A 27,964-nucleotide genomic window follows, 5' to 3' on the forward strand; every position below is an offset into this window, starting at 1 on the left:
GTCCAGTTCTTGCTGAGAATGTTCCAAATATTCTTCAGGGTTCTAGGAAAAATGTGACTTGGTATGGGTTCCCAGGTGAAAACAGGCAGCAGTAAATAGCTAATAGAAGAATACATTAAAATCAATTAAAATATATCTCAGTGGGGGTTGGAGACGTGTTTTTGGAGCTGCGTTGGGCCATCTAGCATTCCAGTGAACTCAGCAAGTATAACTTAAACAAATGCATTAAAAATATGTAGAATTTAAAAAATAATCTCATTTAGGCACCTGACTCTGATTGAAATCAATGGGAGTTAAGCACCTAAATACCTTTGAAGATCTGAGTCCCAGCCCCCTACCCTAGAGAGCTGGGCAAGTTTGGGTCACTCAGGATTGTTACTCCAGAGCTGTCTGTTGCTCCAAATGCCCCTCAGGAGCCATGTGGAATGGGGTCCTGTTGCTAAATCGATGCACTTCCGATACCTGGTCGAGGCTAGAGAGAGGAATTGCAGGACCATTCTAGAACACAGAGAATAGCAGGGGAGTGTCATTCTGTTGCAGGATGCTCACAGCTTCTAAAACCCTGGGACAGGGTGTGTGTGTGTGAGGGAGTCTTAATACCAATCCAGAATAGTGTTAATATATTTTAGAATGCATCCAAGGTTGGGGGATGTAATGCCACTCTTGATCCCTGCCACCTCATTCTCGATCCCCTGTAAGTCCATTTTCCAGAATTCTGTTAACATGTTCTGGAATTCAGGGAGGGGGAGTGACTGTAATACATTTCAGAGCACCACCCCTACCCAAAAGTGTCATCATAGAAAGTCACTCCAAGCAAGGGGAGGGACGCCCTGTACAAGTTTGGGGTGTCCTTAGCTCTGAAATTCGAGAGTTTAAATATATGTATACACAAAGCGAACAAACAACTTTGCTGTGTTTCTGCAGAAGGATTTCTCACCAGGAAAAGCAACTGGAAACAAAAATATATATGTGTATCTATAAAGGGCACTTTGCAGGAACACTGTGCTGTACTGATCTCGAAATCTCTGCCTGCCTGTGTCTCTTACACCTTTTGCATCGCTGTTCTCTTTGTTTTAGGGGAAAAAAATTAGATTACACCTTGTCAAATTAAAAAAAAAATGCCTGTGTCTAATATTATAGCAGCTACAATGGAGCTGCTTGGAAATCAATTGGGTTTAGATTATTTTGTATTCACTCATGCAACAGCAAAAAAAAAAATTTTTTAAAGACCAGAGATGTTCAGCCAGCCGGTCGCTCAACTGATGTGTTTAAATGACAAAATAATCACCATGATTGGGAAGGGACTGAAGGCAAAATTTCCTCCTGACCAAATCCAGATTTTGGTCCGATTTTTATCTGTATAGGATTAATGAAATTAGGAAGGAGCTGGCAGGAGAAGGAAAAACTTTTTCTCCTCTGGAGGGACAGAGGTGGGAAATCTGAACAGCATCTTGCCCCAGTGGAGCGAACTGCAATTGGATTGGGAGACGAAGGAGGGGGGCGGAAGAGGGAGAGGCGGCTGTCTGGAGAACAGAGGGGGCAGAGAGAAAGCTTCCTTTTGGGAGGGGAGGACAGGTGTAATCTAAACTTCACTAATAATGTAGAGGCTGCACATTATTTTGGCACCCTTTCCCCTACTCCCCCGTCCTCATTTTGGAGTAAGACGGAATGACTCCTGTCTCACCAAAATGGCCGATAATGTCCGCCTTCTCACCTCATTCGGAGCAGCAGCTTGCTGAGTGTCAAAACGTTAACACCATTTGGTTTTGTTTGGTGCTTTCAACCAGTCACTTCACTTTTATTCCTTCAGTCTTAATTTTCTCTTTTATTTATTTATTTTCCTTCTTTTTTGAGTTGGTTTAATGTGAATCGGGGTTTGAAGTGACGGGTTCTTGTCTAGCATCCCCTCCCTTTCCCCCATCCCAGTATCTTTTTTTTTTCCTGAGCTAATCCGGAAGGGGGTTAGAAAGTGGAGTCAGTGGGTTTCGTCGGCACAAACTGATTGATCAGTCCTCAGATTTCTCTCACCAGCTGCGTCCTGGGAACACCTTTTAAGGACGGATTCTGGTGTTGCAAACCCCAAACCTGGATCTTCCAGTGTCTCTTCCAATCAGGTCTGTAAATCTGCCCCTTAGAACATCTATGTCTCTCATCACATGGATCTTCTGGCTACATTTCTAACTGGGGAGAGAAAAAAAACCCTTGGCAATGTTAATGAGTATTGTCTTGTTGGTCATGACTAATTGAAAAAGCCACTCGCAGAACACAACCTGTGTTAACTTCCCTGCATTAGGAGGAAGCAGCAGTAAAACCAGTGGGCTTTACCTGGCCGATTGGAAGATAAAAACCACAGCCCTTCTTTAATCTGTTCAGTTGCTAATGAATTGGATGTTGAACAGAGTTTAACTCAGGGCACAGATACACAGCCAACCTAATATCACAAGTCTTACTATGTGTCACGTTGCGTATAGTGAGCCTCTCTTAAGAATGTGTGTTGAAGTAATTGGCTAGAACCACAAGCCTCTAGCATTTCGTTCTTAAAACCATGTCTGTTGCACTACTTAAAAAGTGCTTCCAAGAGTCTGGTGGCCACTGAAAAAGTGTGTGTGTGTGTGTGTGTGTGTGTGTGTGTGTGTGTGTGTGTGTGTGTGTGTGTGTGTGTGAGAGAGAGAGAGAGAGAGAGAGAGAATGAGTCTGTACAACAGATCTGGGCTTCTAGAAAATTGGGGAGAAGACGACATCCAATCCAAATGTCCCCAGAGCACAGGGAGGGTTGGATCATGAATCTTAGCTCAGTTTGAGGGTCCAGTGCGAAGGTGGAAGGGGGAAATGAGAGGCATGTGGTGGATGTTGTTTGCTATTGTACTATTTGTATTATGTAGCACCAAGGAGCTCCAGGTATGGGTCAGGACCCCGTTGTACTGGATCCTGTACAAACATGGGACAAAGAGACCCGTCCCCGCCCTGAAGAACTCACAATCGAAGGACAGCAGTTACAGATCCCAACACAGCTGTTTCCATTTTTCCCATCTCTCCACCCCCCAAATTCTGCTTTTTATCCTGATGCTGCACGTGGGGAGAGGCTGTCAAAGAAACCTGGAGAGCCACCCAGAAATGTGTCATGGTTAGGGTCATGCTACGCAGCAGTTAAAGGGAAATGAAGACAGAGTCCAGTAGCTATAGCAGATAGTTCCTTCTCTTTTGTCATTCACAGCTGGAACGGTTTTAAGGCGGAGGTTGTGCTCAGCTAGGTGGCTGTGGGGAGTGCCTGTGACGAGGCTGCATTCATTTTCTGTCTGGATCGCCTACCCGCTTGGTTGCGGGAGGAGGAGAGATGACATGCATCATCCCCCGTACAGCCCCTCCCCAAGCCTGGGGACATGGGGTAACTAGTGCTGCAGAGTCAGCAGATACTTAGCTCTCAAAACCCATGGGAAAGGGTGGCAATCTGGCCCTGTAGCCGCACTTTGGGTGTCAGGGTCCTCCGCAGTGGATCTCACCCCCTGGTGACAGGTCCAGAACCCTGTCTCATCACCTTTCCGGTGAGTTTCAGTCTGGCGAAGTAAGGGATGGTAGCTCCATGCCCTTAACGCCTCCCTCTCCGACTGAGCCCATTTCTAAAATCGGTCTGCCTGGCTCTAGGTGTCAAACAGGACAGAGCCCCAGGGAGTGATGGTTATTTTGCCACAGCTGCCCTTTAGCGCTATTGGAGATGACACCTGAACTGCGTGGTGACTTGTGTTGCCAGCGGGATTCCATAGGGTGTCAGGGCTGCATGGAGTGAGATTTGGTCTGCGCTCTCTGCCCACTGGCAGATCACTTACAAAGTGACTGACACCCGCACTCCTTCCATTGCCACCAGCACAGACCATTCCTGTGGTAGAACACCGTGCGCATTTGTAGAGGACATTCAGTGCCATCTAATGGCGAAAACAAAGACGGGGAGTCAGGACTCCTGGGTTCTGTTGTGGGCGCTGCCGATGACTCGTTGACCTTGGGCACATCACTTCCCTGCTTTAGTTTCCCCATCCGTACAAGGGGGATAATAAATAACACGAACGTCTGAAAAGCTCAGTGAGATCCTGGGATGAAAAATACTATAGCAGGGCAAAGCCGCTGTTGTATTTTTGTGCTGGGAATTATTTGCCCCAGTGTGAGAATCCCGGAGGCAGCTCGGCTCTGGGAAAGAAGGGAGGTAGGGGTTACAAGAAGTCTATTGCAACCCTAAATGAATTGTCTCTAGAAGCAGAACCCCTACTACCCCTCTGCTCTTCTTGGGGTCACCTCCCAGTCCTTCCAGTTGTCTCTGATAACAGCATCAGGGGCTCCCCTGGTTGCATTTGATTTTGCTCATCCGGCTGCTGCTTATGAAACCCAGCCTGGGTGTGAGCAGCCAGAGCTCTCTGCTGAGTCTGATTGCTGCTTAAACCTCCTTGCCCCAAGGCTCTGACCTAGACACTGACCCAGAGCATCTCAGCTTGTGAAATCTCATGTCAACAGTCCAATAGGAGCGGTACAGTTATTAAAATAAATAGCAGTCGTGATGGCTTCTAGTCTGGCTCTCTTGCTGCTCAGCCCCTACTGGACCTCCAGCGAAGGGCCCTCTGGGTGTTTCCTGTCGTCACTGCCCTGAGCCCTGCCTTGCCTGCATTCGTGTGCTCTCTGTATGGCTTAATGCAGGCGTTGTTGTCATTTCGTGTGTGTGTGAGAGGGAGAGAGAGAGAGTGTGAGCGAAGCTTCTTTAAACCAGGATACTGCCCACAGAGATGCTGCACCTTACCAACACTTTCTGTCCTTGCATTGCTGTGTGGCCAACCATATTCCAAATTCTCACCCTTCCCGGGATCTCGGTCTGGCATCGAGACCTGCCGTTTGCTCCCCACTTGGTATATGTGCTAACTGCCATTAAAGCAGCCGAGTGGTAATGCTGCACTGAGGGCCTGAAAAACAGAGCGCCTCAGCATCAGTGTGGGGTGTTGCAAATCGGCACGTTGGCTGGGCAGCCCTCAGCTTGTGTTTTGTGAGTGGCCCCTGTCCCCCATCCTCCACCCCCACCAGACACGCACAGGCAGCGCTGGTTTGTTCCCTTCAGACTCCGATTCTCAGCACTCCGCCCCCATTGAACGATGCTTTTCAGTTCCGAAATTCTGATTTCTTCTTCCTTTCTTTTTTTCTTTCTTTATTTTTCTTTTAATTAACCTCAGTTTGAATTTAACTGTCTTGTTCTGTTTCCATGACAACTTGGTGTTTGCATCCCACCCGCCGTTGTTTGTTGCTGTCAATGCTGTTTGCTGACTGGATCTTGTCCGTCAGTGTGTGTCTCCCCATTTCTCCTCAACCTCCCCCACCCCACCTCCCCCAGGAAGTGACATATCAGCCCCTCTTTGGAAGACTCATTCCCACCCCCACTCCCCCAATCTGTCTGCATGTGACTCCCCACCTGTTTCTTTTTAAGTACTCTCCATCTTGTCTCAGGTGTGACTGGCGCAGTCTTCGTGTGGCTCCATTTTCTGAAATGCCACCAGCTCCAGGGAAGCAGCCTGGACTCTCTGCTCTTGTCAAGGCCGAGCGACCCAGAGGATGGGAGCAGCACCTGAGACACCTCCAGCCCTCCTTGCTAGGGCTAAGAACTTCCCTGCATGGGGGGCCTCCTGCCCATTTGCCCCAGTCAGAGCCAATGGCCAAGTGTGTTTAAACCCTGTCACTCAGCCATTGCTGGTGTCTAGGCGCTTCTCAGCCAGGCCCCAGGGGAGGAGATGCCTCCCCACTCTCCTGAACCAGTAGGTCCTGCCAAACCCTCCCCAGCCAGGACCGGGATGTAAGTGAGGCTATACACCCTCCCAGCCCTGTTCCTCTCCCCAGCTCGGGTCAAGGCGGGGATGCATTCATGCCCCTGTCCCTTGGGATCTCCCTGGTGCCGAGTCTCCATGTTCTTCATTGCCTGAAATCCTTGACTCGCCTTGTCTTCCCCCCAAGCTCTGCCCCATGGGTGCTGCTGCCCTCTCTGGCTGACTGCACAGAAGCGGGTCTGGTAGCCAAGTGGAGTGAGCTCCCCTTGAGATGGAGACATCTGGGGGAGAAGGCCGAGGCTAATTTTTCCATCGAGCTTCCAGCCTGTTGGTAGCAGGGAGAGGGATACTATCATTAGTCGACTAATAGGCTTCCGGTGGAGGTGCCCCTTCCAGAGAACCTGGTTGGTGCTATTATAATAATGCTCTGTGGTTCTTCCCCTCTGAACGATATGACACCTCGTAAGCAGCTCATGCAGCTGCCAGGTGGCTCAAATTCTTCTCCTTTCTCCAAGCAAAGAAGAAACAGCAAAGATCAGGAACAGGGGTTAGATGGGCAGGTGGCTGGGCTGGATGGTTGAAGCTAAGGTAGATATGGAGAGCAAAGGCTTTGCAACTAGCTTGGGCTGTGACCAGCCGCCCCCCCCCCCCCCCGGTGCCGAAGAGTACAGCATTTCCAGCCCCTCTGCAGGCTGAGCACCAAAACTTGGATAATGGAGGTTTTGGTTCACTGGCAACTCCTAAAAATGGGGGGAGGGGAGAATTGTTTTGGAACAAAATATTTTGTGGGACCAGTAATTGGATGTTTTGTGTCAATGAAGAGCATTTTTTAATATACATATTTTTTAATTTTAAAAATAAAATTGAAGGAAATATCAGAACCAAAAGACATTTTGAACCCAAAATGTTAAGCATCTGAACTTTTATAGGGCTTTATTTTTTGCAAGGGGAGGGGAGTTTCAGCTGTAAAATTTCACCCGCTGCTAATTAAAACTCCGTCCTTCCCCCACAGGAGGGTCAGACCTTGTTTCTCCAACTGTTCCACCCCATGGGAGAGAACCCCCTCTAATGGGCTGTCTCCTCTCCCAGCAGTGCAATGCCCCACCCCTCTTCCCCCATCTTCATTCCCAGAATACCGCAGGCCGCCATTTGAGAACCATGGGTTAAGGAGCAACCTGAAGCTGGGTTGGTGCCGTAAGCTAGAGGCTGATCCAGAACACCAGGTCTAAGGAGATCTGAAGCCACCATGACCCAGTGGGGAGAGCTGCTGGGCCTGATTCTCCTTGGCACCAGTTTTGTATGGGTTCAGCTCCCAATGGCTTTAGTGGAGTTGCTCTGGATTGACCGTGATGTAGGAGTGAGGAGAATCGGGGCTCATCACAACCACTGGTATCCTTACTCGCTGAGTACGTGTAGGAATTATCCGGGTATCTCTGAAGCCAGCAGGGACTCATCCTCACATGGATCTTTCCCCTGTTGCTACGATTATACCTGCAGCCTCCACAACCTTTGTTCCTTTGCCCTCACTCCTGGGATGGGATGTTGCCCCATTCATCTCTCTCCCCACAGGGACTACATCTTTCTAGGTCACCTGCTGTCTGCCCATGATCCCTCTCTTCCTCTTGGACTCTGGGGGGGTGTTACGCCCCCTCCTCCCCCGTACACAGACTCAATGGAATAAATAATAGGGGATTCATCCAGAGACAGATGGGGGGGTTCATGGAGATCGTACTCCCCTTGGGCCAGCCCTTGGGCAGGGAAAGGTTTCCATGCGCTTTGGGCAGCGGCTGCAGAGTTAGTCTCTGGGTTGGGTTTTAATGACTAAACTTCTCTCTGGTCCCCTTCTCCTGCTTTGACGTGTGAGGAAACCACGCAGCGGGTCCCTCCGTCCCCAGTCACTTCAGAAAATGGAGCCACGGAAACCGCGCCCTCTCCTTTGCGTCCATGTTCTTCCTGTGTAAGGTCTGGAAGCTGCATCCACTTCTCTGCTAAGGAGATGCACAGAACATGTCACTGTTTTCTCAACGTTAAAGTTTCATTACCTTGTTTTTCTTATTATTATTAATTCTATTCTATTTATTATTCTGCCAGGGCTGAGATGTGACAATGTGAGCCACCACATTGGGTCACATCAGCTAGAAAAAGTATGCAGCATTAAAGTCGGTTTCCCCCTCCCCTTCCCCGTCTCTCTCTCTCTCTCTCTCTCTCTCCACTCTCCTCTTCTTCCTTCTCTCTTTCTGTCTCTTTCTTTCTTCAGTATCCATGTGGGCATTTGCTAGTGGCCCATAAGTTATACTCCTCTGCATTTTCTTCTCTCTCTCTCTGTCTCTCTCTTTTATTTTAACCTATTTTGCATGATGTTTGTGACTCTGAGAGCTGCATCTATCGATGGAACCGTGTCAGATCTTAAAGAGGCTTCGTTAGGGTTTCTATACCCGAAAACCACAAAAATTTCATTAGAGTTTCTCATCTTTCCCACTTTCTCACGTTCCAGGTGCGGGGGGGGGGGGGGCTCCTTCCTCCTGGACGGTTCTCTCACACACACAAACACACCCTAAATTCTAGCCTGCTCTGGGGGCTCCCCCTGTCTTTTTACCTCTCAGGTGGCTTCTCTGGACTTTGGGGCAGGAGGCCTCTTTCTCCTACTTGATTTCTCCTTGGATTCTCCCCCCCCTCTCAGGGTCTCAACAAGCTGAAGGCCTTTCCAACAAGAGCAGAGCCCTGAGAGGAAGCTTTCCTCACCCCCTCCCCACCCGAGCTCCTTCCCCTCTTCCTCTATTCCCCTTGACACTGGCCAGAAATGAGAGCTCGCTGGTGTGAGATTGGTCCTTTCCATGGGGCATGAATCTGCTACTCTGGAGAGGGCCAGTTCACAACATGGCGGTGGGCTTGTTCCAGATTTCCATGGGAGAAGGAGGTGGAGCAGGCGAATTAGATCCCATTAACAAAGGGGAGGTGGCAGGGGCTCTGGGAGGGGGTTGGGGGGGAAGCTGGGGCCCGAGCAGCTGTGGAGGAGATTGTTCGACGCGTGCAATGCCGGCACTTGTCAAGTAAAGATGAGAAATTGCTAATAAATTTTTGTGTATTTATCTGTGCTGTGATGGGTCTAATCTTGATCAATGGAACCCTGTTGCTATGAAATATCGCTTTATGTCTATATTCTATATCTTGTTTGTGAAGTAAAATTTATTTGAAGTTTAATTTTTTTGGTTTTGGTTTTTTGAATTTTTTTATTTTATTTTTTTTTTAAATAAAGGAAAAAAAAAAGATGAGCCCCGTTTATATTTAAATTATCTTCTGCTCTTTTTTCTTTCTCCCCTTTTCTTTCTTTTTTCTTTTTTCCCTTTTTTTCCTTTTTTTCTTTTCTTTTCTTTTTTTTTTGTGTCACCTCTGTGCGTCTCGTCCGCAGTTCGCCGGGTGGCACCTCGCTTCTCCATCCTGCCCGTCAGCCATGAGATCATGCCCGGGGGTAACGTCAACATCACCTGCGTGGCAGTGGGTTCTCCCATGCCATATGTCAAGTGGATGCAGGGGGCAGAAGACCTGACGCCTGAGGATGACATGCCAGTGGGCCGCAACGTCCTGGAGCTCACTGACGTCAAGGACTCGGCCAACTACACCTGCGTGGCCATGTCTAGCCTGGGGGTGATAGAGGCTGTGGCTCAGATCACAGTGAAATGTAAGAGAATGAGCATGTGGGGGGCGTGACCATGCATGTGAGCGTGCACACGTGAGCGACCATGCAGGTGCATGGCCATGTGTATGAGCATGCACATCTATGCAAGCGTGAGCCACCATGCGGGTGAGCATGCACGAATGAGTGTGTGGCTGCATGACCGTGCAGGTGAGCATGTGCGTTCGTGGTCATGCTTGTGATCATGTGGCTGTGTGTGGAAGTGTGCAGATGCATGCGAGCATGTGGTTGTATGAGCACGTGAGCGTATGGGGTCATGCTCATGCACGTAGGCACCTGGTGGTGTGTGCGCGAGATCAGGGATGAGCATGGTTGTGTGAGCATATGGGTACATGACTACATGTGATCATGTGGGTGTAAGTGCACACGAGTATGGACAAATACACATGTGCGTGCATGAGCTTGCAAAGGGATTGGTGTGCATGTATGTGTGTGCAGATGCTTGTGAGTGTGCATGTGAGGATGGCATGCTAGTGTGTGGGTTTTCAGTGTGCCCGTGGTACAAACAAAATCCCCCACTGATTGGAAGCCACCAGCTTCCATCACTGGCTTGGGCGTTTCCTGGCTTTAGCAGCTGTTATTTATCAGGAGAACCGAGATTCAAACCTGTATGTTTTGTTTTCATCCTGGGTCACAAGGCTGACTGGCCTATGTGTGGGGAGCCTTGAGCGGTCGGGGACTGGGGCTTGCATCCCACTCTTGTTTGAGGGTTCAGAACCTGCCCATCTCTGGCATGCAGTTCCTTCGCCACAGCCTCATCTTGGTGTCTTACAGAAGCCTTCTCTGTTGCCTCACCACATGGGAAACGCAGCTTGAAGCTTGTGATTCCCAAGAGGAGCACAGACGTGTGGCTTGAAGACTTTCCTCCTCAGCTGGGGAGCATGAGCAGCAGATCCCCTTGGCTGGGAGAAGTGCAGAGTTGATGTCAGCTCTGAGCACTGACCCTGTCTATAAGGGAATTTGGGGAGAAGGGAAAGGGATGCCTTCATAAGGGCCTGAGAGAGGGGCGTAAATGGAAACTAGATCCCCCCTTGGCCAGAGCATGTGGGAAAGGGAGCTCTGGCAACAGCGGGGAAGAGAGACCCCTTGGAATCATTGCACAAAACTCCACCGGAGTTGTTTGCGCAGGGAGCAGGTTGAGACGCTGGCAAAAGGATGCCTGGGGCTGGATTGAAAACACTCCTTTGCTTTTCTGTTTCTTTTCTTTTTCCTGTCTCATAATATTAACCTTAAAAGCTGATGGCTATGATGCATTGTTCGAATATTCTACCTCCCCAGATATGGAACCTATGTCCCGCTGGCACGTTCTGCCTTTTGTCTTTATCTTTCTATTCCTGTATGAAAGTAACTGCAATATGTTCCAGCAAGAAAGTTGAACAGGGAGGTAGATCTAGAAAGGGCCTGAGTCTACAGCATGTGCTTGGAGGGATTTAGAGTATGTGCTTCAGGCGATGGTCTAGATCATGCGTTTGGGTAAACCCCAGGTGCAGAGCATGTACTTGGGAGTTCTTGAGTTTGTGCTTAGGGGGAGCCCAGATCTAGAGTGCAGACTTGGGGGAGACGGTGGGTCTAGAGAGCACATTTGGAGGGGTGTAGGGGTGGGCAACCAAAGCAAACTTGTTCACTTATAGCTTTCTAGACCAAGGAGAACTGGGTAGTTCTAGAGAAAGCTGTCCAGTAACTGCATACTGTAGGCACAGAGAGAGCCAGAGATGCCCAGGTCCAGGGACAGCTAGTGGTATTTAAGGAGATATTTTTCTATATTCTAAAGGAGTTGGGTGTGAAACCAGCTTTCCGCAGCACATTGGGATATTCAGTTGAAGTCTGTGTTAACGATTCCAGATGTTTTGTTGAATGCTTCCTTTTGATGGAGCAGTTTAAGAAGGGTAATAAAGAGCGTAACTAGGTTCATAATATTTCAGCAGCATTTTACTGAACAGCCGCGCTGTGATCTGTACCGCGCTGCCAGCTCTCAGAGCCCTAACTTGTCAATTAGACACCGTTTTAACATATGGTTCTAAAGTGTTTATTCTTCCCCATCCTCAGCGCTGCCCAAGGCTCCCGGGACGCCGGTGGTAACAGAAACCACGGCTACCAGCATCACCATCACCTGGGACTCGGGGAACCCCGACCCTGTGTCTTACTACGTCATCGAGTACAAGTCCAAGAGTCAGGATGGCCCTTACCAGATCAAAGAGGACATCACTACGACGCGTTACAGCATCGGAGGACTCAGCCCCAACTCGGAGTATGAGATCTGGGTGTCTGCCGTCAATACCATTGGGCAGGGGCCTCCCAGTGAGTCCGTGGTGACCCGCACTGGGGAGCAGGCGCCAGCTAGTGCTCCTCGCAGCGTCCAGGGGCGGATGCTGAGCGGCACCACCATGATCATCCAGTGGGAGGAACCAGTGGAGCCCAACGGGCAGATCCGCGGCTACAGGGTGTATTACACCATGGAGCCGGACCAACCGGTGAGCAACTGGCAGAAGCACAATGTAGACGACAGCCTCCTGACCACAGTGGGCAGCCTCTTGGAGGATGAAACGTACACCGTCCGGGTCCTGGCCTTCACTTCCGTGGGAGATGGGCCTCTCTCTGACCCCATCCAGGTCAAAACACAGCAAGGAGGTGAGTTCTGGGCCCACGTAGACACGGACAGGCCGAGCTGCTGCAGGCGGCTTCTGTAGGGAGAGACGGTTAGCTGGCTCACGGCGCAACGATAACACGGGGCCCAGGGCTCTCTCCAGAGCACCTTCTCTTTACTGATCATCTTTACAGAATCATAGAATATCAGGGTTGGAAGAGACCTCAGGAGGTTCTAGTTCAGCCCCCTGCTCAGGACCAACCCCAACTAAATCGTCCCAGCCAGGGCTTTGTCAAGCCGGGCCTTAAAAACCTCTAAGGATGGAGATTCCACCACCTCCCTAGGGAACCCATTCCAGTGCTTCACCATCCTTCTAGTGAAATAGTGTTTCCTGATATCCAACCTAGACCTCCCGTTCTGCAACTTGAGACCATTGCTCCTTGTTCTGTCATCTGCTACCACTGAGAACAGCCTAGATCCTTCCTCTTTGGAACCCTCCTTCAGGTAGTTGAAGGCTGCTGTCAAATCCCCCCTCACTCTTCTCTTCTACAGACTAAATAAGCCCAGTTACTTCAGTCTCTCCTCATAAGTCATGTGTCCCAGCCCCCTAATCATATTCATTGCCCTCCACTGGACTTTCTCCAATTTTTCCACATCCTTTCTGTAGTGGGGCAAAATTGTGCACAGTACTCCAGGTGTGGCCTCACCAGTGCCAAATAGAGGGGAATAATCACTTCCCTTAATCTGCTAGCAGCGTTCCTACTAATGCAGCCCAATATGCCATTAGCCTTCTTGGCAACAAGGGCACACTGTTAACTCATATCCAGCTTCTCGTCCACTGTAATCCCCAGGTCCTTTTCTGCAGAACTGCTGCTTAACCAGTCAGTCCCCAGCCTGTAGCGGTGCCTGGGATTCTTCCAACCTAAGTGCAGGTCTCTGCACTTGTCCTTGTTGAACCTCATCATATTTCTTTTGGCCCAATTCTCCAATTTGTCTAGGTCACTCTGGACCCTATCCCTACCCTCCAGCGTATCTACCTCTCCCCCCCAGCTTAGTGTCATCTGCTTAAGTGTCTTAGGCTTAAATAGAAATAGCTATTTGGGGAGGAAGCACTGTCCAGCAGCTGGAACAGAGGACCTAGGAGTAAGGACTCCTGGGTTTTGTTCCTAGCTCTTGTCAGGGGGTGTGTGGTCTAGTGGTTATAGCAGGCAGCTAGGAGACAGGAGTCCTCTGCTCTATCCTTGCCTCTCTGTGTGACATTGAGCACGTCATGGTAAAACAGTGCCTCGGTTTCTCCACCTCTAAAGTAGGTTGACTAATACTCCCACCTCCCAAAGTGTGGTGTCTCTAAAGGATGCTGAGAGCCTCTAATCAAAGGTACTGCAGGAAGGCAGAGCTGTATTCTGTCTGTATCAAGTGCTACCTGTTGTGGCAGGCACATGAGAGGGTTTTAGAAGTCAAGTGGGATATGCTGGCTGTACTCGTCTGCATGTCGTTACCCAGAATGCTCTGTGAATGAACGGAGGATTTGACCTCGCTTCTGGCTGAGTTCCTCCGAGTACCCCTCTCTGTCAGAAATGCATACCCCTTCCTTCCCTGGTAATCAGGAGCCCCATTCTGGCTGCAGGCCAGGGAAGTCTGTTCTCTCTACGTTATGGTTCCTGGAACCGTGCAAGCCATGGAGAGGCTGAGACCGTCTCTCAAGGGTAGGGGGCTGTGTCCTGCATTGCGTGGGACGATGGACACCATGATCCAGGACTGTATTGTCTCCAGCAACTGTAGATGGTTTTCTGTCCTGGCCCTGCAGGGTGACAGACACTGGGCTCCTGTAAAGAAAAGCCCCTGCCTTCCTGTAGGCGCGGTGAGAAAGAGTCAGGACCACGCACCCATATGCTACTTATGGATAAGCCTTGTGTGTATGTGGGTGGGGGGGCGGGGGGAAGAGTCTTCTAAATAGCCCAGTAATCTTGGGCCTGTCTCTCTCTCCTCTTCTGCGCTGGCTGTCCAACCCCACCCCGTGGACTCCTCCTCGGTCTATTTTAGTTCCTGGGCAGCCGATGAACTTCCAAGCGGAAGCCAGGACGGAGACCAGCATCAGAGTATCGTGGAGCCCTCCCCGGCAGGAGATCATCACGAAGTACGAACTCAGCTACAGGGAAGGAGATCGCGGCAGGGAGGTGAGTGCCACCAGGGAGGCATGGGGGATGATGGTTCTGCCCCTTTCCCCTGCAGAATGGTGAGACCCTCCCTTAGCTGGGGGGCGTGGGAAGTAGGGCGGGTTTTTTGGGGGGTGTTCATGTCTCTGCTCTGAGTTTTTATTTTTTCTTCTCTTCCCCCACTCTCTCTCCCCCCCCCCCCCACCTCCAGGTGTTGAAGACCTTTGAGCCGACGACCTCATTCACAGTGGAAGGTCTGAAGCCTAACACTGAGTATGTCTTCCGGCTGGCTGCCCGCTCGGCTCTGGGCCTGGGGGCCTACACCCCGGAGGTCAGGGAGCGGACCCTGCAGTCTAGTAGGTGTCTCTCCTTTCCCAGCCTTGTCTGAGGGGAAGACAGTCAGGGAGCCACAGATGGCGGGTACAGGGGTATGGAACCGTGGGGAGTTCACGGCACCGTCCTTACAGGAGAGGATTGCGCGGCTGGGGTACTCTGTGGGGAGGGGGTTGTCCCGGTATTTACGGATCCCACCGCCTCCCTCCTCACTGATCTAGATCGCCAAGATTTGGGTGGGCCGGGGGCCAGGGCGTGAGTTAGCATCACCCACCCAAGAGGAGCAGCTTAACGAGCTGGGCGGCTTAACGAGCTTGACACAGTCCCCATCGGCCCTTTGTGCTGAGCATGCTCAGTGAGGATGGCTTCCCGCCTCCACCTTTGAAGCTATGGGTCGTTAACAAGCAGAAACTGAGCCGGAGCTCCCGGGGAGGGACACAGGAGGGGCTTAAGAGAGCTCTCTGCAAGAGGTTTGTGAGCCAGGAGGGTAGATGATGATTAATAAAACTAACATTGTCATCGGTCTGAGGGAAAGCAGCCCCCACCTCATTGTTCATAAGCGACTTCATAGCCTGCGGAGACAGGCCACTGGGGCTTGTGCAGAGCTGGAGAGAGGGGGACTGCGGGGAGGGGGGGTTAACGACACCAGGATGGAGTGTATGTAACCCAAATGTGCTGGTTTTAGTTTAATGGATTGTCTCCCTTCGCTGTTGCCCTGGGGATGACTAGCCCTGGATGGCAATATTTCAACCTGGGCTTTTCACAGATCTTTGCTTTTAAATGAGGTGTTTTTTCACTGCATGAGTGGCTGTGGCAGCTGTTCTTTGTGTTTTCTGTCTCCTCTCATCTCTACTAAATCCCTCGGCCGCAGTTTGGAGTAGCCGCGAGCAGAACTAGCTCAGAAATGGCTCTGGTCAGCGGGTGAGAGCGCAAGCGAGCTCCCATCGCTCACAGCCCTTAACAAGTGGGAGCAGCAGCCTCTCAGCCGGGCGGCCCTCCTCGTCTTTCCATTTTAATTGTCAGCTCCCCTGCTGTCTCTTGCCCACGAGCAAGAAGAAAGGGGAGTTTCTGTTTCTACTTCAGACAGAATTTCTTACCGGGGCTTTCTCAAGCCTCCAGTCCATTCAGAGATTTGCTTGGTTGTTTGTTTGCTTCCTTCCTTGAAATGTTTTTTGTTTTGTTTTTTATAAAAGTCGGTATCTATATAAAAAGAATTTTTTTTCCTGGCTTTGCTGAAACACCGCTGGTTCCAGTTCTGACCCAGTTCGGTACCAGTAGAAGGAACCAGATGTCCTTGATCAGCACCAAGAAATAAAAAGAATGAATCGAAAGGATCAAGAATAGGTGTCAAAACTTTCCCACACTCTGCTTCTGTTTTACTAGAGCTTTTTGTTCTGGAGTCATGGGGCTGGGGTGGGGGGGGAGGATTTGGGAACTGGGCTTTCTGGTTGGATACAAGCAGTCCAGAGGGGTGAGCGTCATGGGGTGGAAAATGGCTGTAGGGCCTAGCGATGCTGGAGGTTTTCCAAAAAAAAAAAGAGGAGATGGGAGGTCGGGGGCTTCTTTGGGGATCTTTCTATCCTGGCACTTGTCCAGGAGGAGGTGTGGTTTGTTCCATTGATCTGCAGCTCAGCTGTAGAGAGATAGCCGTCAGTTTCACGAATTTAACGCTCTTAAGAACCTCGGCTGGGGGAGCTGTCAACATTTTGTAACGTGGTGAAACGTTTTTTCCTGGCCGGCTGCTGGATGAACAAGTCAATTCTCCCCCGTCCGGGTGGCATCCTCGGCTCACAGACCTTCTGGCTCGGGCAGGCTTTTGTGTCTTTCCTCTGCAGTCCCTTTTCCGCTCAGCTCCTTCCTGGCCTGCTCCCTGGCTCTCTTTTTCTCCCCATCCATCTACCTGCCTGCCTATCTGTCTCTCTCTGCATGCCCTCACAACCCAGTGAAGCCAGCTCCCCGCACCGTCTGTCTCTCTTACTGCCTGGGCAATTTCCCACCTCGTCTCTGCAACACCAAAGCTTTCCCCACCCCAGCCACCTGCTGTGGTGTTCTGTGTGGTTTTTTTCCCCACCAGTCTCAGCTGTCACACACATGCATGCCTGGCCCGCAGCCCCTCCCTGCATGCATCCCCTGCACAGCCCCCTCCACCTCTCTTGTCAGGGTGGCTCTCCCGAGCATCATAACCAAAGTAAAATCCATTAAACTAAAGGTAAAGTATCTTTTTCTTCTTGAAGTAGCTGGGTTTTAACTCTTCAAGTACCAGAGACGTAGATTGGAAAATAATGAATCAAATGCTTGGAGGCCTAAGGCAATGTTGCCTTTTCTAACCTAGCTGTGAAGCCCTTAGAGTTTCTTAATACCCTTCTCATTCAAAAATGTATCCTGGTGTAGGAAGCAGGTGTCACTTGACAGGAGCGAAGGGGGCGACATGTGGGATGGGTTATAAAGGAACCAGAGGGATTTTCACCTCTCTGCTTCTTCCTAAGAGGGATGTTCCCCCACCCAGTTGCTCTGCTCCTTCTCTCCACCCCAAATAGGCTCTGAGTGAAATTACAATGATCTAAAGTCTATGGTACCTAAAGGGTTAAACGCATTGTATTGTACGAGGTCAGTAAGGGTCATTCTTGTGGCTTGGACAGTCAACTTAAAAGCCTGTAAAAGATGCAGCTCAGGTGAGTACTGGCTGGTCTCAAGCTGATTCACAAATACAGTCCACCCTGTCACTGCGCAGTCTCCTACGCACCCTGGGTATCCTGCAGCCCCTGGGGGAGGAATGGGCGGGAAGGGGTGGGTCACAAAAAGCTGTCTGCTTGGTGAAAAGAGAGATCTGTGAGCCCAGAAAGTGACATGCTTCGCAGTGGGCTCTTTGCTGTATGGCAGTCCCCTGCGTAGCCAACGCATTTGGTGGAGAGGTGGAGCCCAGGTCCGCAGAGCTGCTTTGTCTACTGCACACAGCTCCCTGGGCTAAGTGACGCATATCACCTGTTACGCACACGCACAACACACACACACACACCCCACCCCCACCCCGGTTCCGTGCAGGTTGGGCTGGATTGTGAAGGAAACTCACTGTGCCATGAATTCCCAACAGTGTCTCTCCAACGTGGCCAACACTTGGTGGGTGTTTTCATCCAGGCGTTGTGGTCAGTTGAGAGCGGCGTGGGGCACAGGTGCCCCCCTCCCCTTCCCTGCCTCCCTTTTAACCAGGGAAAGTGCTACAAATGATCCCGAAAGGAGGTCTCGCTCCGGGGACATGCGGCAGGTCCTCATGCTGGGGCTTAGAGGGTGAGTGAGAGAGTGCCAGGCACAGCCACCGCTGATGGAAACAGCGCTCCCAAGCGCAGGCCGGAGCTCCGTGCTCTGCCTACTGGGGCTTTCATTATGAGTGTCAGGAGCCTTAGGCTCGGGATGGAAAGGGTAGGTCAGGTCAGACCCTCTCTGCAGTGGGTTTCGCAGCCCTTGTGGCTTCAGCTGGGTTCAGAGGAGTGGAGGCAGCTTTTGACCCCACCCGCGGGGCTGAGCGTTGGGTGCCAAGGACAGGTAGCTGGAGGCACCTTGGGGCTGTTTCGTCTTCCAGCTCAGTATGAAAAAGGCGTAGATGCCTCTAAATTGCCGAAGGGGACAGCACACCGGCCTGTTTTGCTTCGTCATCCTTTATGGTCAGGCCAGGTGGAGAGATTTGTCTGTTACGGGGAATCTGGCCACGCTGTCACCAGTCTGGGTGCTGGTATCTGTCAGAAATAGGATAGATCAGAGACTGATCGTCTGTCATTACTGCAAGAGCTAGGTAGCCGGGGGAGGGGGAGACTAGCCAGCATAGAGGGACTAGTAGTTGCCGGGGAAGGGCAATATCCTAAAAGCAAATCGTTTTCAGAAACCCACCAGGAGCTTGGTCTGGCCTCATAGCTCAGTTTCTCTTGTTCTCACGTAAGAAAGTCTTATAAGTTAGCAGTTGAAGTTTGGAAGGTAGGTAAACAGACTGGGATCGTACTGGAAGGGTTTGCTTTATATATCAATATTATTTTATTATGATTTCCTTTTTGAGAGATCTTTCATTTTGAAATTAATGGATTGATTTATTTTTTGTTTCAAGTTTTTCTTTGGTTGTTTGTTTGACATGTTTTCTATTATTTGACGTGGCTAGCCAGCTGCTGGAGATCGTAACCCCAGGGAGCAGAACTTTGCCTGTTCACTGCACAGAAATCTCCTTTTCTTGATGGGAAGGAGCGAATTGGGGAAATTGTTTTGTTAAAGGAGCCTTGTGAAGGCAGTTTAGGCCCAAAACTTAAGGTTTTGGGTACAGGGAGAGAGAAAAGATCTGACAAAAACTAATCTTAATAGAAGAGTTTGTGTTCAATTAATAAAGAAATCTGTGAAAATCAGGTTTTTTTTAAAAAAACATCCCGTATAATATGAAGTTTGCATCCCAAACACAACAGTGCATGAAAGCCAGAAAGGGAAACTGACTATGTAAACAGAAGTGAGAGTGATTAGTCTGTTTGCACTGGCCAAGCAGGGTAAAGGGAAGGCATAGCACAAATGGTGAAAAGTCAGGTAGATTTTTTTAAAGCAAGACGGGGAGATTGTTAAACACCGCAGCAGGGTGTCAGTAATACAAACGACAGGGATTCCAACTCTGTAGTCCTGGGGACGGAGTCCCCTTTCGGTCAGACTCATTACAGACCAGTGTAACGCCATTGGCTTCAGTGATTTTAGCCCTGATTTCCCCACTGTCAGACCACGGTTGAGCCCTGTATGGTCAGCTAAAACCCTGATTTATTTCAGTGGGACTTTGTGTAAGGGCTGTAGGGTTTGGCCCAGGAATAATCTTTAAATAACCTTTAAATGGTGGTCAGCACTTACGTATTCATCCTGACGGACATCTTGGGTTTTGCAAGTGCACTCCAAGCATCTGCCCACCCCTGCAGGGGCTGAAAAGCTACCTACTGGGGCTGTGGTTTATCGATTTAGAGCACATCAGCAAACGTGCCTTGCAGATCTGCCCGCCCAGACACACATGTGCGTCACCTGGCCCTTATCAGGCTTACGGATGATGATGATGATAACACATGGGGATGGGGAACTTAAGGCCAACAGTGTCGAATTTAGGTGCTTAACCATGGACTTAGAGCCAGGATTTTCCAAAATGGCTGCTGAGTTTAGGTCCCCAGCCTGAGACATTTCTCCTTTTCAGTGCCGAGCACCCGGCCTCTGGGAATCAAAGCATCCAAAATCACCAGGGTCAGATTTCCAAAGGTATTTAGGCACCTAAGGATGCAGATAAGTGCCTAATGAGATTTTCAAATGCACCTAAGTGGCTTAGGCACCTCACTCCAATGAGAGTTAGGCACTTTTAGGTGCTTTTGACAATCCTGCCAGGCACACTTCTGCATCTTTAGACACCTAAATACCTTTGAAAATCAGGTCCCTAGTTAGTCCCTTTTGCAAATCTTTGTGTTAAGCCTAGTTTAAAAACTTTGGATTAATGCAGCTTTACCAGTTCATCAGGAACATTACTTGCCTTTGGTTGTACCGAAGTTTGCAAGGCTGCTTTAAAATAGGAGCTAAAAGCTGCCCGTCCCAGGAAGGAAGGGCTGGTTGCTCAGTTGTGGCCCAGTCACCCATACCTGAAAATAAAGGACGCGTTGGGCTAGCCCGCTCTGTGTTTTATTCCTTTGCTTTGTAACATTTATGTTCCGATGCCCCCGTTTTATTTCTCTTGCCTTTATTTTTTATTTAAAAAAAAAAAAACCAACCCCCTCTCTTCTTTTTTAATTTACCTTCCTAAACCAAATTTTTTGTACGTTTTATTTTAGATTTTTTTGTTATCATTTTCTTTTTTTTTATCTTTCCCATCTTTTGTTTTTCCCCTTTTTCCCTCCCCCCTGAATTTTCCCCCATCATAGAACCGTCTGCCCCCCCTCAAGACATAAAATGCGTCAGCACCAGATCCACTGCCATTCTGGTAAGTTGGCGGCCTCCGCCGGCCGAGAGCCAAAATGGTGTCCTGGCTGGATACAGCGTCCGCTATCGAGCGCTGGACTCTGAGGACACGGAACTTAAGGAGGTGAATGATATCCCCCCAACCACCAATCAGATCCTCCTGGAACAGCTGGAAAAGTGGACAGAATATCGCATCACCGTGGTGGCGCACACGGAGGTGGGGCCAGGCCCGGAGAGCTCGCCCGTCGTCGTCCGAACAGACGAAGATGGTAATTCCATCTCCTTTTGGTTTCCTTTCCTACCGAGTCCGCCACAAATACATGACCGAGGAGACTTCCCTGCAAAGGAAAAGACATTGGATTTTTGGGTCCCTTTTGTTGCCGCTTTTTGATGCCAGAAGTAACCCTGAAGGTTCCCCCCCCTCGCCCCCACCCCAGATTTCCTCACCCATCTTCCTAAAAACCTGCAGGTGCCATGGACATCCTCTGAGAATCAGGCTCCTCTGAGAATCAGGCCCTCTATGGTTTTCTTTTCCTACTTGATTTTTTTTTTTTTTTTAAACATCCAGGCATTCAAGTCTTGTCCATGCTGCTTTTCCCAGGAAATTCTGTAGCAGGCTGGAGAGCTAGTTAGATTATGACCTCCCAGCTATCAAGGATGTAGAATCTGAGCCATTGAGAGGGGACAGGATTTGTAGCCAGTATTATTTAAAAATATGTGAGGGTTCCTCCCTTCCCATCTTTGTCGTTAAGGAATATTTAACTCAAAAACCTGAGAAGCAGGCGAAGGGATCTCTTTGTTAAAGGATTAACAACCCAGGCCCTTCATGTAAGAACTAAGAGAGCTCTTGTTCCAGTTCTCTGGTTCTCCTAAGGAGACCTCAAGCAAGAACAGGGAAGATTTGATTTAACTGCTATTTCTTGGGTAAAATAAAGCAAGCGAAAAAGGGGAAACAATTTAAAAAACAAACACAACCTTTCTGGGCTGTCTTCCTCCATCACAAACAAGCCAAAAAGGACCCAAGTCCAATATTTTCCGTTGCAGGTCACCTTTAACGGCTCTCCCATTTGCCCGTCCCTCTGCCTGTATCCTAACACGATACCCACTACTGGAGGCAATACCTTGCTCAGGGTAATAGGAGACAGCAGGAGCGGCAGAAGTGCCCTAAAAGTGGGGTGGGGGGGCTACAGGCTTCCGAACCGTGGCCCTGCCCCGTCCCCCGAAGCCTCATCCCCGCACCGCCCCTTCTTCCCGAGGCCCCTCCCTCCAGCCACCCATTGCTCTAGGGTGACCAGATGTCCCGATTTTATAGGGACAATCCCGATTTTGGGTCTTTTTCTTATATAGGCTCCTATTACCCCCCACCCCGTTCCGATTTTTCACACTTGCTGTCTGGTCACCCTACATTGCCCTAAGGCCCTGACCCCACACCGCCCTTTCCCCCAAGTCCCTCCCCCCCACTTGCTCCTCTCTGTCCCTCCCCCTATCACTCCCCCTTATGGCCGGTAAAAAGTGGGAGGGCCACGGCCCCCAGCCCACCCTGTTCCGGCGCCCTTGGGGGACAGAGCTGCAGTATTGTCCTGGCCAGGGTCCTATATGCTGTTTGCTCAAAATCCCTTTTCCATCCCAATTCCTTTCCACAGTCTCTTCCCATTTCATGCCCTGAGATCAGACCGCTGCTGCTGAGTTCCAGATGCATTTAAATGCCTGAGGGGCAAGGTCTTGAAAGGGCTGGTTCAGTCCCATCTTACTTGCATCAAGCATCGTCCCAGTGTCCCTCAAGCACAGCCGGAGCTTTCCTTGGCTTGCTCCTCAGAAATCAGGTCTGCCAGTGGGTTTGATCCAGAATTATACAGCTCCTTCTGGGCAGGCAGCTCTGAGGAAGGGGCTCATGGAAAGAAGATTGAGCAGAGAGAGAAGACGTGAGCTCACCTTCATGCATCCAGATTGGCGAGCTATGCTGCAGCCATCCAGACGCTGCCCATGACAGCGTGCGATGGCCAACGGCAGATGTGGTGGCCTTCCACAAGTCTGGCTGTCTCTCAGCCCACTTGCAAGGCTCTAGATGCAGTACGTGCCTGCCCCATGCAACCTGGATAAACGTCCAGCGCTAAGTCTTAACGCCTGTACCCTTTTTTCTCTCCCTACCCCGCAGTGCCCAGCGCCCCACCTCGTAAAGTAGAGGTGGAGGTTCTGAACTCCACGGCCATCCAAGTGTTCTGGCGCTCTCCAGTCCAGAACCGCCAGCACGGGCAGATCCGTGGCTATCAGGTCCACTATGTGCGCATGGAGAACGGAGAGGCCAAGGGGTTGCCCCAGATCAAGGATGTCATGCTGGCTGATGCCCAGGTGAGGACTTTCTGCCCACTTTCTCTCCCATGGCGGCTTGTGGGGAGGGCACCCTGGCCATCTGTTTGGCTTATAGCCCCAAGTGACCCAAAATACTGGTAAGTGGCACAGCATCTCTCCAACAAACAAGTCCCTTGTCATATTCAGTTAATTCACGCTCCCAGACTGTAGCTGTTGAGGACGACCATGAGCCTTTCTCCCAACACCGCGATAAGTAGGCTCCATCCTTCCCATTTCTGGGAGGCCCCAGGGCGGGGCCCCATTCCTTTCAATCAAGCTGAGGTCACTACAAAATCTACTAACCTCTCCCATTCTACTTCTTCCTTCACCTTGGCCTGGTAACCTCTGACCCCGGGCAAGTGGCAACGGGAGGACTTCTTCCTCACGCTGTGTGTGTCTCTCTCTTCCCTCTTCTCCCTCATGTGTTCTCACTTGCAAATCCTCTCTTGTTCTCTGCTCAGTGGGAAACAGATGACACTGCTGAATATGTAAGTACAATGCTTCCTGCCTGGTCCCGGTTCTGTCCTCTCCCTTCCACCCTCTTCATTTGTGGTGTGACATTTTGTTTCTTCGTTCTTTATTTTCTTCAGTGCTAGTTTGTCTATTTTCAAGCCTGTTACAGTGTTTCTATGTATAATTCCGCGCCCCACCCCTGTACACTTCGCAATGCCATCCCGATTGCTCCTTTACTCAGCACATGGCAATACCGCAGGGTTTTCCCCCCGAGCTCTTAGGGAAGGTCGAGTCAGCTGCTTCTCGAGAGTGGAAGCAATCCAGACATCAAAGTGGGACCAGAGTAACTAAGCTGCATATTTAAAGACGGGCTGGTGGGAACAAGGTCTGTGACTATATCGCAGACCTGGTCCACTGCTGAAAAAACATTGCTGGGTTAGAGACGTAAGAACTCAGTAGCTTCTAAACCATCAGGGCTTGAATGTGAACACTTTATGCCATTAGAAAGCCAAGGCTCCCAGCTATTCACTGGTACAAAGCACTCCCTGCTAGCCCTAGCAACTCACAAGGGGCTGGACCTTAAAATCAACTTTGTGGATCCAGGGTGTGTCTACACTGCAGCTGGGAGGATTCCTCACAGCATGGGTAGAGTATCAGCCCACCTGATCCCCTGGGTCCATACTGGGTGTCCAGCCCAGGCTGCAATGCCCAGACAGCTATTTTTAGCACACTAGTTCAAGCAATGCTACTGCGAGTCTGTGTTTCTGGGTCGGGACGCTTGCTCCCAGCTGCAGTGTTTACGTCTTCCGTTTGAATGCCGACATGATTTTAAGAATGACGGTAGCCACAAAGCAATGGGGGAAGGCATTCCTCCCTGGGGCTAGTGGGTACTGAGGCTTAGGCTGCTAGAATAAAAATACTTAGGCTGAGATTTTAATTTCCTGCTAAGAATGATGCTCCTGTGAGGCAGGGCAGTGCTCTGATCCTCCTTGTACAGATGGGGAGCAGAGGGTGTGTCTACACTGCAATTAAAAACCCATGGCTGGCTCATGCCAGCTGCCTTGGGCTGGGGCTAAGGGGCTGTGTAATCGTGGTGTAGACATTTGGGCCCGGGCTCTAGGACTCTGTGAGGCGGGAGGGTCCCAGAGCTTGGGCTGCACCCCAGCCTGGACATCGACACTGCAAACCCCTTAGCCTGAGCCCCGTGAGCCCAGCTGGGTTTTTAACTGTAGTGTAGACATCCCAGGAAGGCTAAGGGGATGTCTACATTACAGCTGGGAGGGTGCCTCCCAGCATGAATAGACAGACATGCTAGCTGTGCTCGAGTTAGCATGCTGAAGATAGCAGTGTAGCTAGGAGTAGCGTGGGCTTGCCTCCTAAGAATGCCCCCCCGACCCCCAGGGGTCCGGGCAGGATTGTATTCGGACAAGCTGCTGCCCATGCTAACCCTGGCTCCATCGCTATTTTTAGCACGAGCGCTCAAGCAGAGCTACTGTGTGTCTGTCTCCCTGACCCGGGAAGCCTGCTCCCAGCCGCAGGGAAGACAGACCCTAGAGGTACCTCTACACTGCAATAAAATCCGGCGGCTCTGCATATCAGAGCCCGGGTCACTTGTCTGGGGCTCGGGCTGCGGGGATAAAAATTGCTGTGCAGATGTTCAGGCTCAGGCTGCAGACCCATCACTGGGGCTTTCGCCCAAACATCTACACTGCAGTGTGTAGCCCTGCAGCCCAAGACCCACAAGCCCAAGTCAGCTGCAGCCAGGCTGCGGGTCTTTGATTGTCGCAGCCTAAGTGACTTGCCCAGGGTCACACAGAAAGTTTTTGGCAGAGCAGGGAATTGAAGGCCACTGTTGTAAGTCGGAGGCTGGGGTCCTAACCACTGGCCCATCCCTCCTCCTTGGCAGCATGTTGTTTTTAAGGTCCACTCTCTCACTGCCGGCCCCACTTTGGGCAGGACAGAGGTTCTCAGGAGCAGTAACCTTTTTCCAAGTGCTAGCCTGGGGCCCAGACTTTGTAGAGGGAGGAGAGATCAAACAAATGCAAAGTTCCCTTCACCCTCCCACCCAGGGCTCTGGGGAAAACCCTGCTGTGCATGCCCCCATCCTGCTTGGTTTAACGTGCGTGTTATTGTTATAGCAGTCTTTGAAGGGCAGAGTACCTCCCTGCCAAGGGCCAGGCTAGAGTCCTGCTTCCTGACAAAAGCTCTTTAGGAGCCAGGTGTGGTGAGAGTGATAGAGAATGGTGTGTGTGGGGGGGTAACACTGCACCCTCGCATGCAGGCAGCAAACTTTGCCTTGCAGTTTGCATTAAAGCAATCCCTTTAATATTACAGATGGGGATTTTTTTTTTTAAGTCTCTGACTGGCGGGTGCGGAGGAGGGAGTTTAATCTCCTTGAAGCCACAGAGCCCTCCTCTGAGACAGTGTGGGAGAGCGGGAAGCTTTGAAGAGCACGGCCGTGTTTTGACGGCTCAACTGGTTGGCATTGCGATAGGGGCTGCGTTTGAGGTGGATTCGAGAGAGCGGTGCGTTTCATCCCGGTCCCTGCGGACGCCGGGTCTGTTCACAGCTGGGCTGGTTGTGTTTCATAGCGAAAGACTGCGCCCCGCTCCCCATCTCCATGTTTTCAGTGTCGGTGAACGTTCCTGCATGCTGGACAGTGCTGTGGCTCTTGCAAGGAACAAGCATTTGTTTTAAAAAAAACAAAACCAAAAATCTCTCTCTCTCTCTCTCTCATATCTTGCAAACAGGAAATGATCATTGCTGGGCTCCAGCCCGAGACCTCATACTCCATCACGGTGGCGGCTTACACCATGAAAGGGGACGGCGCCCGCAGCAAACCCAAACTGGTCACGACCAAGGGTGCAGGTGAGAGGCTCTCCCCCTCCCCACCCGTCCCCTTTGGAAATCATCTCATTCCACCAGGCCCAGAATTGGAGAAACTCTTTCCTCTCTATGCAGCTCATCACTTCTCCCAACCTCTTATGCAGAAAAGCAATTTCCCCAATCCAGCACTGAACGCCTGATTCCCCCTAAAGACAGCCTCCTACCCCAGTACTGCAGAGAACCACTCGCCCAGTCCTGTACCCCAGAGAACCTCCCACCTTAATACAGCCAAGCGGAGCATTCCCAGTGCATAACACCCACCAGTCATCTCAACCAGAGAACTCCCAGTTCTCCCCTGAAGAGAACATCCTCCCACCCAATGCAGCAGAGAACAACTCATTACACCTCCCAATGGCCTATACTACATATGCTCCATCCCCAATACAGCTAAGGACTCCCACCTCCTCAAACCACCCTGCTGATAAAGGGAAACTCGAACCTGGTCCCGCTTGTGCCGTGCTGGAGGTGTGGTGTAGACTTCTGGGCAGGGCACAGGGCACTGTACATCAGCGGGGTTGTACGGCCTGCTGATGCCTGGGGTGTGGTTGTGAGTACTTGAATAAAGTTTACCTGGAAAGGCTGGAGCCAGAGGGGTATTGATCACCTTTCCACGCTGCCTATGAGATCAGTGGCTCTGGCCCAGCAGGGAATTGGCCAGAGGGCTGAGCAAACCTGGCAGCAGCATGGGAGCTGCTGAGGTTTGTGGCTCTGTGGCCCTGCTGGAGTTCAGAGCGACTCCCCCTGCCGGGGACCTCAGCAGACCAGCCACATGGAACTGAGAGGCAAAGGCCAGGAGGTTCTCAGGCTGCGAGTGCAGTGGGATGGAAATTGTAATGTCAGCTGACAAGAAAACCAGAGGCTGGAGCACCCCAGTCAGAGGGTGGTTGTGGCGGGAGGGAGCAGCAGACATAGGGCGCTGAGATGGGAAGGGAAAGTCAGATCCTGTCTCACACAGGATCTACTGGTGTTGATCTAAAAGTCCCCAAATCTTCTCCTGGCACAGCCCTGGAGTGAGGCATGTGCTCACCAGGAGGCTAGTGGATCCCAGAGCCCTGACGATAATCTCCGCCTACGCTCCCCTCGAGCCATCCTTCCAGCTTGGAGGGGCTAGGCCCTGCTCTGTCCAGAGCGATCATTCCCACTGCAGACCCAGTGAAGGGGGTTTCTGCGCACTGGGCTGGCCTGGCCCTGCTCCCCCAGCACCAAGGACGCAGTTTCTGAAGTGCTCCCACTCCTAGGGAAACAGACTTCAACTGGGACCCTCAGCACAGTCTTGCAACGAGCAGTTGCTGGGCCCCTGGGCCGGGCAGAGCACGCAGCGAACGTAGACTAGCAAACAGCAGAGGTATAGGACAGACGTGGGGATAGCTGAGGCCACCCGCTCTCCCATCCCCATCACGTTATCTCTGTACTAGCAGCGCCAGGGTCAGTGCGGAGAGGAAGAACAGACAGCATTGACCTTTGCTAGACTGATCTCCCGGAGCCAAGCTCTGGCTGCCACGCAGCTGCCCTCCCAAACCCCGATTCTTTCATCCCTTTGACTTATTCCTTATGGCAGGGCTGCTCCCGGTCTGAGCACAAAGAAACGGGGTCACAGTGAGGAGGCAGGGACAGAGCAGAGGAACGACAGAAGCCACTGAGGGATCTGTCTGTCTCTCGTTCCCCTGAACCTTTCTGCTGCACTGGGAAATGGGTGCCTTCGCCTCCTTTCATGCCTGGGGTCAGCGATGCTGCAATTCCTCCTCCACTATTACAGCTCACCTCAGCTCTGCAGCAC

At 50.9% G+C, this 27,964-nt stretch overlaps 1 protein-coding gene across 13 annotated transcripts in view; it reads left to right on the forward strand.

The window, feature by feature from the left end:
• The window catches only part of PTPRS (protein tyrosine phosphatase receptor type S), a 245,435-nt gene that overhangs the window by 174,351 nt on the left and 43,120 nt on the right, over positions 1-27,964 (forward strand). For 9 of the 13 annotated variants that reach the window (XM_039515189.1, XM_039515194.1, XM_039515193.1 and 6 more), the window contains 7 exons: positions 9,199-9,468; positions 11,530-12,111; positions 14,111-14,244; positions 14,435-14,579; positions 20,463-20,768; positions 22,655-22,848; positions 26,052-26,169. In XM_039515189.1, coding sequence (XP_039371123.1) covers positions 9,199-9,468; positions 11,530-12,111; positions 14,111-14,244; positions 14,435-14,579; positions 20,463-20,768; positions 22,655-22,848; positions 26,052-26,169 — 1,749 coding nt within the window. Of the gene's footprint in view, positions 1-9,198; positions 9,469-11,529; positions 12,112-14,110; positions 14,245-14,434; positions 14,580-20,462; positions 20,769-22,654; positions 22,849-23,309; positions 23,337-26,051; positions 26,170-27,964 lie in introns of all 13 variants that reach the window. The other 4 variants (XM_039515197.1, XM_039515198.1, XM_039515201.1 and 1 more) reach the window with 2 other exon arrangements.

The sequence above is a fragment of the Mauremys reevesii genome, linkage group 26 (assembly GCF_016161935.1).
Source record: "Mauremys reevesii isolate NIE-2019 linkage group 26, ASM1616193v1, whole genome shotgun sequence".
NCBI lineage: Eukaryota > Metazoa > Chordata > Testudines > Geoemydidae > Mauremys > Mauremys reevesii.